The sequence below is a fragment of the Carcharhinus amblyrhynchos genome, chromosome 2 (genome assembly GCF_965287045.1).
Source record: "Carcharhinus amblyrhynchos chromosome 2, sCarAmb.v2.hapA, whole genome shotgun sequence".
NCBI lineage: Eukaryota > Metazoa > Chordata > Chondrichthyes > Carcharhiniformes > Carcharhinidae > Carcharhinus > Carcharhinus amblyrhynchos.
In genome coordinates, this window is record NC_137325.1 from 144,513,083 (window position 1) to 144,526,202 (window position 13,120).

General features: G+C 44.8%; 1 protein-coding gene across 1 annotated transcript in view; it reads left to right on the forward strand.

Moving 5' to 3' along the window:
- LOC145359951 (uncharacterized) overlaps positions 1-10,491 on the forward strand; it is a 141,136-nt gene extending 130,645 nt beyond the window's left edge. Inside the window, exon 6 of the mRNA XM_080214843.1 lies at positions 10,412-10,491. Coding sequence (XP_080070969.1) covers positions 10,412-10,491 — 80 coding nt within the window. The remainder of the gene's footprint in view (positions 1-10,411) is intronic.
- Positions 10,492-13,120: the final 2,629 nt, after the last annotated feature.

Below are 13,120 nucleotides of genomic sequence, written 5' to 3' on the forward strand. Positions count from 1 at the left end.
GGAGGCTACTTCGCTAAATATATTTGAGACACGGGTAGATAGGTTTTTGGTAGGCAAGGGGATTAAGGGTTATGGGGAGAAAGTGGGAAAGTGGAACTGAGCCACTTCAGATCAGCCATGATCTTATTGAATGGCGGGGCAGGCTTGAGGGGCTAGATGGCCTACCCCTGCTCCTGTTTCTTATGTTCTTATGAAACCCGCCTAAACACACCTAACAAACTCCTCCCCATCCAAACCCTTTACCCTAGGGATATTCCAGTTGATGTTTGGGAAATTAAAGTCTCCCATCACGACAACTCTGTTATTACTACATCTGTTTCCCTATCTGCACCTCAACTTCCTGTCCCTGTTGGGCGGCCTATAGAAAACACCCAACAAAGTTATCGACCCTTTGCTGTTCCTAACTTCTACCCACAGAGATTCCGTAGACAGTCTCTCCACGGCATCCACCTTCTCTACAGCTGTGACACTGTCCCTGATCAACAGTGCCATTCGGCCACCTCTTTTGCCTCCCTCCCTGTCCTTCCTGAAACATCTGAATCCCGGCACCTGAAGTACCCAGTCCTGTCCCTGAAACATCTAAGTCTCCGTAATGGCCACCACATCACATTCCCAAGCAGCAATCCATGCCCTAAGCTCAATGACCTTTTGTAGTTCCTTGCAATCTTGAGCAGAGCAGAAGCCATACCAATTTGTGATACGACCAGAAAGAATGCTTTCTATGATGCATCTGTAGAAGTTGTAGCTGACATGCCAAATTTCTCTTGTTTTCTGAGAAAGTAGGGGCTTTCTTAACTTGGTGGGCTTTCTTAACTATAGTGTCAGCATGGGGGGGGACCAGGACAGGTTGTTGGTGATCTGGACACCTGAAAGCTTGAAGCACTCAACCCTTTCTACTTCAGTTTAGGAGTTGGGAGATAATGCTGCAACTTTATAAGACCCCTATCAGACCTCACTTGGAGTACTGTGCACAGTTCTGGTCGCCTCACTACAAGAAGGATGTGGAAGCTATTGAGAGGGTGCAGAGGAGATTTACAAGGATGTTGCCTGGATTGGATGGCATGCCTTATGAGGATAGGTTGAGGGAGCTCGGTCTTTTCTCCCTGGAGACACGCAGGTTGAGAGGCGACCTGATGGAGGTTTATAAGATGTTGAGAGGTATAGATAGAGTGGATTCTTGGAGGCTATTTCCCAGGGCTGAAATGGTCGCTATGAGAGGACACAGGTTTAAGGTGCTGGGGAGCAGGTACAGTGGAGATGTCAGGGGTAAGCTTTTCACTCAGAGGGTGGTGAGTGAGTGGAATTGGCTGCCATTGGTGGTGGTAGAGGCAAACTCGCTGGGGTCTTTTAAGAGACTTCTGGATGAGTACATGGGATTTAATGGGATTCAAGGTTATAGATAGGCCTGGTAGGTATGGATATGATCGGTGCAACTTGTGGACCGAAGGGCCTGTTTGTGCTGTAGGTCTATGTTCTATGTTCATCCCCATGGATGTAGGCAGGGGTATGTTCTCCTTTATGTTTCCTGAAGTCGATGACAATCTCCTTTGTTTTGAGGGAGAGATTATTGTTGCCGCACCTGTTCACCAGATTCTCTATCTCATTCCTGTACTCTGTCACACCATTGTTTGACATCCGACCCACTATGGTGGTGTCATCAGCAAACTTAAAAATCGAATTGGTGGGGAATTTGGCCGTAGGTGTGTATAAGGAGGGGACTGAGGGGACTGAGAACACGGCCTTGTGAGGCACCGGTGTTGAGGATGATTATAGAACATAGAACATAGAACATAGAACATTACAGCGCAGAACAGGCCCTTCGGCCCACGATGTTGCGCCGACCAGTTACAAAAACAATGACCCACTAGCCTATACCAATCCCTTTTCGTCCATAAACCTATCCAGAGATCTCTTAAACGCCCCCAAACTAGACGCATCTACAACTGCAGCAGGCAGGGCATTCCAATCCCTCACCACCCGCTGGGTAAAGAACCTACCCCTGACATCCGTCCTGTAGCTACCCCCCCTTAATTTAAAGTCATGCCCCCTCGTGCTAGCTTTCTCCATCCGAGGAAAAAGGCTATCACTATCCACCCTATCTAAACCCCTAATCATCTTATATGTTTCAATAAGATCCCCTCTTAGCCGCCTTCTTCCCAACGAAAACAACCCTAGATCCCTCAGTCTCTCCTCATAGGACCTCCCCACCATACCAGGCAACATCCTAGTAAACCTCCTCTGCACCCTCTCCAACGCCTCCACATCCTTCTTGTAATGCGGGGACCAGAACTGCACACAGTACTCCAAGTGCGGCCGCACTAGAGTAGTGTACAGTTGCAACATTACACTGCGACTCCTAAATTCAATCCCCCTACCAATAAACGCCAAGACACCGTACGCCTTCTTGACAACCTTATCTACTTGATTCCCAACTTTCAGGGATCTATGTACACACACACCTAGATCCCTCTGTTCATCCACACTATTCAAAGTCCTCCCGTTAGCCCTATACTCGACACATCTGTTGCTCCTACCAAAGTGAATTACCTCACACTTCTCCGCATTAAATTCCATCCGCCACCTCTCGGCCCAGCTCTGCAACCTATCTAAGTCTCCCTGCAGACTATGACACCCTTCCTCACAATCTACCACACCTCCAACTTTGGTGTCATCATTATGGAGGAGGTGTTGTCGCCTACCCTTACTGATTGTGATCTGTGAGTTAGGAAGTTCAGGACCCAGTCGCAGAGGGATGTGCTGAGGCCCAGGCCAGTTTTGGTGTCATCATTATGGAGGAGGTGTTGTCGCCTACCCTTACTGATTGTGATCTGTGAGTTAGGAAGTTCAGGACCCAGTCGCAGAGGGATGTGCTGAGGCCCAGGCCAGTTTTGAGATGAGTTTCTTGGGAATAATGGTGTTGAAGGCTGAGCTGTAGTCAACAAATAGGAGTCAATAAATAAGTGTCATAGGATAGGATGTATAGGATATGTAGGATATATAGGATAGGAAGTGGACAGCTAAGGTAAATGTCCGACCTCTCAATTTGTCGATAATATGAAAATAGATGGAATGGCATGTTGTGATGAGAATATTGGGATTCTGCAATGGAATTTAGATAAAATGGATAACTGGGCAAAAACATGCTGGCAAATGGAGTTTAATGTGGGAAAGTGTGAGGTTATGTGCTTTAGTAGCAGGAATCAAAAGGTAGATTATTATCTAAATAGAGAGAAACTGCAGGTTGTGAAGTACAGAGGGTTCTTGTGCATGAATCACAAGAAGCTAGCATGCAGTTCCAGGCACCCACTACCCTCTGTGTAAAAAAACTTGCCTCATACATTTCCTTTAAATCTTGACCCTCACACCTTAAACCTATGCCTCCTAATAATTGATTCTTCCACCCTGTGAAAAAGCTTTCGACTGTCCACTCTGTCCATGCCCCTCATAATCTTGTAGACTTCTAACAGGTTGCCCCTCAACCTCCGTCATTCCAGTGAGAACAAACCAAGCTTCTCCAACCTCTCCTTGTAGCTAGTGCTTTCTATACTGGGCAACATCCTGATAAATATTTTTTGTACCCTCCTCAAAGCCTCCATATCCTTCTGATAGTGTGGCAACCGGATTTGAACACTATATACCCAGTGCTGCCTAAGGTTCTATAAAGCTGCAACATGACTTACCAATTTTTAAACTCAATACCCTGGCCGATGAAGGCAAGCATGCCACATGCCTTCCTGACTACCTTCTCCAGCTACATTGCCACTTTCAGCAACCTGTGTACCTGTACACCCAGATCCCTTTGCCTATCAATACTCTTAAGGGTTCTGCCCTTTACTGAATATTTCCCATCTGTATTACACCTTCTAAAATGCATTACCTCACATTTGTCTGGATTAAACTCCATCTGCCATCTCTCTGCCCAACTCTCCAATCGATGTATATCCTGTGTATCCTCCAACGATCCTCATTGGTATCTGAAATTCCGCCAATATTTGTGTCTTTCGCAAACTTACTAATCAAATCAGATACATTTGCCTTCAGATCATTGAAATATATGACAAACAGCAAAGGTCCCAGCACTGATCCCTGAGGAATACCACTAGTCACAGCCTTCCATTTGAAAACGCACCCTTTCGCTACTATCCTCTGTCTTCTATGACCAAGTCAGTTCTATTTTCATCTTGCCAGCTCACCTTTGATCCCATGCGACTTCACCTTCTGTACCAGTCTGCCATGTAGACAGCATCCACTGCCCTATCCTCATCAATCATCTTTGTCACCTCCATGGAAAACTCAATTAAGACATGAGACGTGAGACATGATCTCCCCTTCACAAAACTATGTTGCCTCTTGCTAATATGCCCACTTATTTCCAAGTGGGAATAAATCCTGTCTTGAAGAATCCTATTCAGTTATTTCCCTACCACTGACGAAAGGCTCACTGGCCTGTAATTACCTGGACTATTCTTGCTACCCTTCTTAAAGGAACAACATTGGCTATTCTCCAATCCTCTGGGAACTCCCCTGTAGCCAATGAAGATACAAAGATTTCTCTCAAGGCCCCAGCAATTTCCTCCCTTGCCTCTTTCAGTATTCTGGGGTACATCCCATCAGGCCCTGGGGACTTGTCTATCTTCATGTTTTTCAAAACCCCCACTACCTCTTCCTTTTTAATTGCAACATGACCCAAACTATCTGCACACCCTTCCCTAGACTCATCATCTACCAAGTCCTTCCAAATAGGAGTGGCATGGTGGCACAGGGGTTAGCACTACTGCCTCACAGTGCCAGGGACCTGGGTTTGATTCCCAGCTTGAGTCACTGTCTATGTAGAGTCTGCATGTTTTCCTTGTGTCAGCATGGGTTTCCTCCGGGTGCCCTGGTTTCCTCCTGCAGCCTGAAAGCTGTGCTGGTTAGATGCATTGGCCATGCTAAATTTTCCCTCAGTGTACCCGAACAGCCACCGAAGTGTGGCGACTAGGGGATTTTCACAGTAACTTCATTGCAGTGTTAATATAATCCTACCTGTGTCACTGATAAATAAACTTTAAAATTTTCAACCCTTTGCTGAATACTGATTCAAAGTAATTATTTAATACCTCGCTCATTCCCTCTGGATCAACGCATAGATTCGCTCTCCTGCCCTTGAGTGGGCCAACCCTCTCCCTGGCTATCCTCTTGCTCTTTATAAATGTCTAAAAAGCCTTGGATTTTTCCTTTATCCCACTGGCCAATGACTTTTCGTGACCCTTTTAGCCCTCCTGACTCCTTGCTTCAGTTTCTCCTTATACTTTCCTTGCATTCCACACTTGCTTTGTGTGTTCCCAGCCTCCTAGTCTTGACACCTTTTTCTTTTTAACGAGGTTCACATTATCTCTCATTATCCAAGGTTCCCGGAACTTGCCAGATTTATCCTCCATCCTCTCAGGAATGTGCTGATACTGAATTCTTATCAACTTACACTTGAAAGCCTCCCACATGCTAGATATTTATTTGCCCTCAAACATCTTTCAGTTCCTACTTAATATTGTTGCAATTAGCTTTCCCCCAGTATAGCACCTTCACTTGAGGACTGCACCTATCTTTATCTATCAATACCTTAAAGCTTACTGAATTGTAGTCACTGTTCCGAACTGTTCCCCTACTGAAACGTTGACCACCTGGCCAGACTCGTTTCCCAATACCCAGTACAGCCCCTTCCCTGGTAGTACTATCTTCATGCTGTTTCAAGAAGCACCCCTGGATGCTCTTACAAACTCTGCCCCATCCACACCTCTTGCAATAAGTGAGTCCCAGTTAATGTAGGGGAAGTTAAAAATCACCCACCACAGCAATCCTGTTCCTTTAACACTTTGCCAAAATCTGTCTACACGTCTGTCTCTCTATCTAAAGTTTAAAGTTTATTTGTTAGTCACAAGTAAGGCTTACATTAACACTGCAATGAAGTTCTTGTGAAATTCCCCTAGTCGCTACACTGGACATCTGTTCAGACCAATGTCTCTAACCAGCATTTCTTTTGGACTGTGGGAGGAAACCTGAGCATGCAGACATGGCGAGTTTGTGCAAACTCAATTCAGAGTGACGCAAGCTGGGAATCAAACCTGGGCCCCTGGTGCTGTGAGGCAGCAGTGCTAACCACTGTGCCACCATGTCATCTCCCACTGGCTGTTGGGAGGTCTGTAGTAAACCCCCAACATTGTGACTACACCTTTCTTATTCCTGAGCTCTACCCATATTGTCTTGCCGTATGAGCCCTCCGTAGTGTCCTCCCAATGTACAGCTGTGATATTCTCCTTAATCAGTGGTGCAACTCTCCCATCTCTTTCACATCCCCCTCTATCCTACCTGAAACATATGTACCCTGGAATGTTAAGCTGCCAGTCCTGTCCTTCCCTTAACCAAGTCTCTGTATTGGCAACAACATCATAGTTCCAGGAACTAATCCGGGCTCTAAGTTCATCTGTGTTACCTATTACTCTTCTTGCATTGAAACAAATGCACTTCAGTCCACCAGACCCTCTTTGATCAGCAACCACACCCTACCTGCTCCTCCTCTGAGTCTTACTGGCCCTACTCTTGAGTTTCCCTTCAGTTAATTCATCTATGCTTTGGTTCCCACCCCCCTACCAAACTAGTTTAAATCTATGTCAAGGTGGATGGTGAGATGTTTTCACTAGTGGGAGAGTCTTGAACAAGGAAACATAGCTACAAAATAAAGGGCCAGTCATTTAAACTAAGGTGCGTAGAAATTTCTTCTTGCAGTAGGTGGTGAATTTCGGGAATTCTGTGCCCCAGAAGGTGGTTGAAGCTGGATCATTAGAAGTATTCAAAGTGAAGGTGAATAAATATTTGATAGGTTGAGGAATAAAAGGCTATGGGAAAATGGCATGGAAAAGTAATTGAAATCGGCATAACTCAGTTATCATATTGAATGGAGGGTCAGGCTTAAAGGGCCTGGTGGCCTACCCCTGCTTCTTTTTCTTGCGTCCAACAATTGACAATGGTTTCCAAATTTTTATTAACTTCAAATTTCACCATATTGATTTGATTTGATTTATTATTGTCACATGTGTTAGTATACAGTGAAATGTATTGTTTCTTGTGCACTATACAAACAAAACATACCGTACATAGAGAATGAAAAGAGAGAGTAGAGAATGTAATGCTACAGTCACAGCTAGGGTGTAGAGAAAGATCAACTCAATACACGCCAAATCTGTAAGAAATTGAATTAAAGCGTCTTTAGAGAGTTTAAAAGAGTTCAAATAAAGTTTTAGAAGCATAGAACGTGAACGGAAGATAGAACCTTCAGTGGATTTGAACCCTGTTCTCCACTGACAATACTGCTATGTTCTTGTGCTGCTCATGGAAGATTCAGGCATTTGGTCAGGATTTTCTATATCCTTCCCACCCCAATATGGCGAGGCAGCATACTATTGGCCGTTGGCGGAATCTTCCAATCCCATCAAAGTCAATGGCAATTTTCATGGCTTGCCAGCCCCTCTACTGGAGAACCTGTGGTGGAGATGTTAGGGGGGTGTTCGGATTGTTTTCTTGTTGTATTTAAAAACTATCGTCCCCCTCATGTAGCCAAACAAAGTAACAGAGGGCTTTCAAGATGATTTGTTAAACTATAGCTATAGGACCCTGAATGAAACCATTCAGATCATTCAGAGTAAAAAATTTAGGAATACGTAGGCAATTAAAGTCTCAGCTTCGATTAAAAGTAACTTGTATATAACATTCGACGTCTGGGAGTTATCTCTTTCCAATCATAGTTAAGTTTACATCATGCCTACGTAAATGTATAATGTCCAGTTAAAACTTATACATGTTATATCATCAAGAAATGATAGCTATATCTCTGACCAAAGGTATCTCAAGCTCCTTTTCCATTCACAGTAACCCAAGGCTGGAATTGAACCCAAGTCATTGGCACTTTGAGGCAGCAGTGCTAACCACTGTACCACTCACCTTTGACTTCATTTGACCAAAGTTGAACCCGAATGCATATTTATAGCTAGGTTTATTGGGATGTAGAGTACAGCATTCTCTGGGTTTCTGGGAGTGCTTCTGATAAACCCCAAAGGAACGTAAGTGGGCATGCAGAAGAAACAGCTTTTCCTATCATAATTCCCTGATTTTCTTTTCCTCTCTCCAGTGAATGGGATGGAAAACTATACCCTTTTTATTCATCAGCACACCAGAATTGTGCTACTTAGAACATAGAACACTACAGCACAAACAGGCCCTTCAGCCCACAAGTTGCGCCGATCATATCCATACCTACCAGGCCATAGAACTATCTGTAACTCCCAATCCCATTAAATCCCATATACTCATCCAGAAGTCTTTTAAAAGACCCCAGCGAGTTTGCCTCTACCACCACCGACGGCAGCCGATTCCACTCACCCACCACCCTCTGAGTGAAAAACTTAGCCCTAACATCTCCTCTGTACTTGCTTCCCAGCACCTTAAACCTGTGTCCTCTCGTAGCGACTATTTCAGCCCTGGGAAATAGCCTCCGAGAATCCGCCCTATCTATTCCTCGCAATATTTTTAAACCTCTACCAGGCCGCCTCTCAATTTTTGTCTCTCCAGGGAGAAGAGACCTAGCTCCCTCAACCTGTCTTCATAAGGCATGCCTCCCAATCCAGGCAACATCCTTGTAAATCTCCTCTGTACCCTCTCAATAGCTTCCACACCCTTCCTGTAGTGAGGTGACCAGAACTGCGCACAGTACTCCAAGTGGGGTCTGACAAGGGTCTTATGAAGTTGCAGAATTACCTCCCGACTCCTAAACTCAGTCCCTTGATTAATGAAGGCCAGTACACCATACGCCTTCTTGACCACATCCTCCACCTGCGAGGCCGATTTAAGAGTCCTCTGGACCCGGACCCCAAGATCCTTCTGCTCCTCAACCCAGCTAAGACTCCTTCCCTTGACATTGTACTCCTTCATCCCATTGGTCCTGCCAGAATGGACCACTACACATTTATCCGCGTTGAAGTCCATCTGCCACTTCTCTGCCCAGTCTTGCATCCTATCTATGTCACGCTGCAACTTCTGACATCCCTCCAGACTATCCACAACACCACCAACCTTTGTATCGTCGGTGAACTTACTAACCCATCCCTCCACTTCCTCATCCAGGTCATTTATGAAAATGACAAACAGCAAGGGTCGTAGAACAGATTGGTGGAACGGCAAATTGCGCGGAGGGTGTGGAGAGTCTGCAGAAGGATCTAGATAGGCTGGGCGAATGGGCCAGGAACTGGCAAATGGAATTTAATGTTGGCAAGTGCGAGGTGGTCCACTTTGGTAGGAATAATGGTAGGAAGGACTATTACTTACGGGGCGAAAAACTGCAGCAGGCGACGGTGCAGAGGGACCTCGGGGTCCTTGTGCATGAGTCGCAAAAACCCAGCCTGCAGGTGCAGCAGGTGGTCAGGAAGGCGAATGGGATGCTGGCCTTCATAGCGAGGGGGATTGAATATAAAAGTAGGGAGGCCTTGCTGCAGCTGTATAGGGCATTGGTGAGGCCGCAGCTGGAGTACTGTGTGCAGTTTTGGTCGCCGCACTTACGCAAGGATATTTTGGCCTTGGAGGGAGTGCAGAGGAGGTTTACTAGGCTGATACCGGAGTTGAGGGGGTTGAGCTATGAGGAGAGGCTGAATAAACTAGGCTTGTACTCGTTAGAGTTTAGAAGAATGAGGGGAGATCTCATTGAGACATATAAGATGATGAATGGGATGGATAGGATAGAGGTGGAGAGGCTCTTCCTGCTCAGAAAGGACAGTAGGACTAGGGGGCACAGCCTCAAGATAAAGGGGGGGCGGTTTAGAACGGAGTTGAGGAGGAACTTCTTCACTCAAAGGGTGGTGAATCTCTGGAATTCTCTGCCCGTTGAGGTGGTGGAGGCTGCCTCGCTAAATATTTTTAAGACGCGGGTTGATGGGTTTTTGATAAGCGAGGGGATTAAGGGTTATGGGGAGAGGGCGGGAATGTGGAACTGAGCCATGACAGATCAGCCATGATCTTATTGAGTGGCGGGGCAGGCTCAAAGGGCTGGATGGCCTACTCCTGCTCCTATTTCTTATGTTCTTATGTTCTAGATCCCTGGGGCACTCCACTGGTGACCGACCTCCATGCAGAAAAAGACCCATCCACAACCACTCTCTGCCTTCTGCAGGCAAGCCAAGTGTATACTTGCATTATACATTATTGATTCACTAATATTTTAAATTTGGAACAAACAAATCTTGCATTAAGATAGAACATTAGTATTGGTTTGCTGGTTGAAGTGGATGTGTTAGATTTCATGGTTACAATATATCTGCTAATGTGTCTGCTATCATTGTTTGGTATGCAATGGTTCACTGAGTTCTGGTTGTTGTCTTACACATTTTAGGAGCTGCAGCTGATTATGCCCCTGTACCACCTCCTGTTTGTCCAATGGCTCCACCTCTGGGTGCAGGTAATTACAATTAGACACTCATAGCCACATATTACTAATATTATGCACCAAATGTGTAACATTAATGTTGAGTTTCTCTGCCTCTGTCATTTAATTGAAACTTTGAAGGGATCCACTTTACCCAGGAAAACAATCTACTTCTAAACATTGCAAAGATAGAATCGTAAAATCCCTACATTGCAGAAGGAGGCCATTTGGCTCATCGAGTCAGGCAACATGGTCAGTGCAGACTTGGAGGGCTGAAGGGCCTGTTCCTGTGCTGTAATTTTTTTTTGCTTTGTGTACTTTGAGTCTGCACTGACAACAATTTCATCCAGCCCCTTATCCCCACAACGCCACGTATTTGCCCTGCTAACAACCCCCCCTGCCACACTAAGGGACAATTTAGCTTGGCCAATTCACCTAACCTACACATCTTTGGACTATGGGAGCAAACCAGAGCACCCAGAGGAAACCCGTGCAGACACAGGAAGATTGTGCAAACTCCACACAGACAGACACCCTAGGATGGAAATGAACCCGAGTTCCTGGTGCTGCAAGGCAGCAATGCTCAGTACTGTGCTACCCTGCTGCCCAAATGAAGATATAATACAGATCAGTGAAATCATGTACTCACTAGTTCCAGGACCATAGGGAGGCATTTAACCATAGCTAAAATCCAAAGGTGCATGACTTCTAAGCAAATTTATCTTACTTGATAATTGTGGCTGAATTCATCTCAAAAATTTGCAAATTCCAGTGAAGTGTAGAGAAAGCATGTTGAGTCTGTTGGTGGCAATGGTGGCTTTTATTGCTGTATTGTGCGACACTGAGGGATCAATATTCGCAGGTATGGGTTCCACACCATTACCTCATGATATTTAAAAGCTGCCCCTACACACAGCTAGCACACCTCGGAGATGAATTTGGTAATTCACAGCTGCCAGGCCCTGGAAACATTAAGATTTACCAATACCGACCTCGAGCACCTGCAAGATGTAGTGGAGGCCCATTGCGAGGTACTGCACTCAGGGTAAAGAAATGCAACCAAGGTGATCAATCCATTGTTAAGACCCAGACCGAAGACTTTGACATTGTTGAGCATAAAGGGTGGAATTTTACGATCACCTTACATCTGTTTTGCAACTTGAAAATGCCGTGGTGCCCGTTTTTACTTCCCCCTCTTACAACGGAAAAAAAATTGGCGCGATCGGGAGCCTGCTGAAAACGGGTGAGACGTCAGTTTGAATGTTCTTGCATGCATCTTAATGTCATTAGCGAGCCTCACTCCCAATCATGCCAGCTCTCCTGCCTTTAGGACTGCATTCTCCATAGCCGGATCAGTTTGGAAAGCACCTCCACTATAAAAGTCGGATCCTGGTGCTTGATGATTGAGGGTGAGCGAGGAGATGCGTCTCAGCATTCAAACAGATTTGTGCTGCTCAGAGGGAGTTGTTTATTCCTGTTAGGCACAAGAGTGTGGCTGTGGAAAGTGTGGAATGGGACTATGGCCAACCCATGGTTTTAAAGATAAAATAGAGGTAGTATTAGATTCAAGGAAGATGCATACAAATTGGCAAGAAAAAGCAATAGCCCTGAGGATTGAGGGCAGTTTAATATTCGGCAAAGGAGGACCAACAGATCAAATAGGAAGGAGAAAATAGAATAGGAAAATAAGCTAGTAGGGAATATAAGAACTGACTGTAAAAGTTTCTATAGTTATGTAAAGAGAAAATGATTGACAAAAACGAATTTAGGCCCCTTATAGCCATAAATGGGAGCATTCATAACGGGCAACAAAGGAATGGCCGAGGAACTAAATTTGTACTTTGCTTCTGTGTTCACAAAGAAAGACGTGAATAATATACCAAAAGCTCTGAGAGAAACAAGTTTTAGTGAGGAACTGAAGGAAATCAGCGTTCATAGAGAAATGTTTTTGGAGAAATTAGTGGGATTGAATTTGAATAAATCTCCAGGGCCTGATAATCTTCATCCCAGCGTACTTAAGCAAGTGGCCCTGAAATAGTAGATCCATTGGCGGTCATTTTCCAAAATTCTTTGGACTCTGGATTGGTTCCTACAGATTGGAGGGTATCTAATGTAAGCCTGCTATTCAAAAAGGGAGGTAAAAAAAATTTGGGAACTATCGACCAGTGAGCCTAACATCAGTTTTGGGGAAGTTGCTAGAGTACATTATCAAGGTTTTCGTAACTCAGCATTTGGAAGGTGGTGGTATAATCAGCGTGGATTTATAGAAAGGAAATCATGATTGACAAATGTATTAGAATTCTTTAAGGATGTACCTAGTAGAGTTGACTGAGGAGAACCAGTGGATGTGGTTTATTTAGACTTTCAGAAGTTAGAAACATAGAAAAAACTACAGTACAAACAGGCCCTTCAGCCCACAAGTTGCGCCGATCACATCCCTACCTACTAGATCATATCCCTACCTACGTGTCTCACATGGCAGACAACTATGCAAAATGTTATGAAATGGAGTGGATCCTCCCTTTGAGGACTAATACCTAACCACTCAGAGAAGAGTACCTCATCTCGTAATCAGTAAAAGTGAGTGTGAAGTGGTACAATCCACTCTTCAGCAACATTTAGTGGTTATATCAAAATAACTACCTGACACTCTCTAAAATCAACAAGAAACAACTT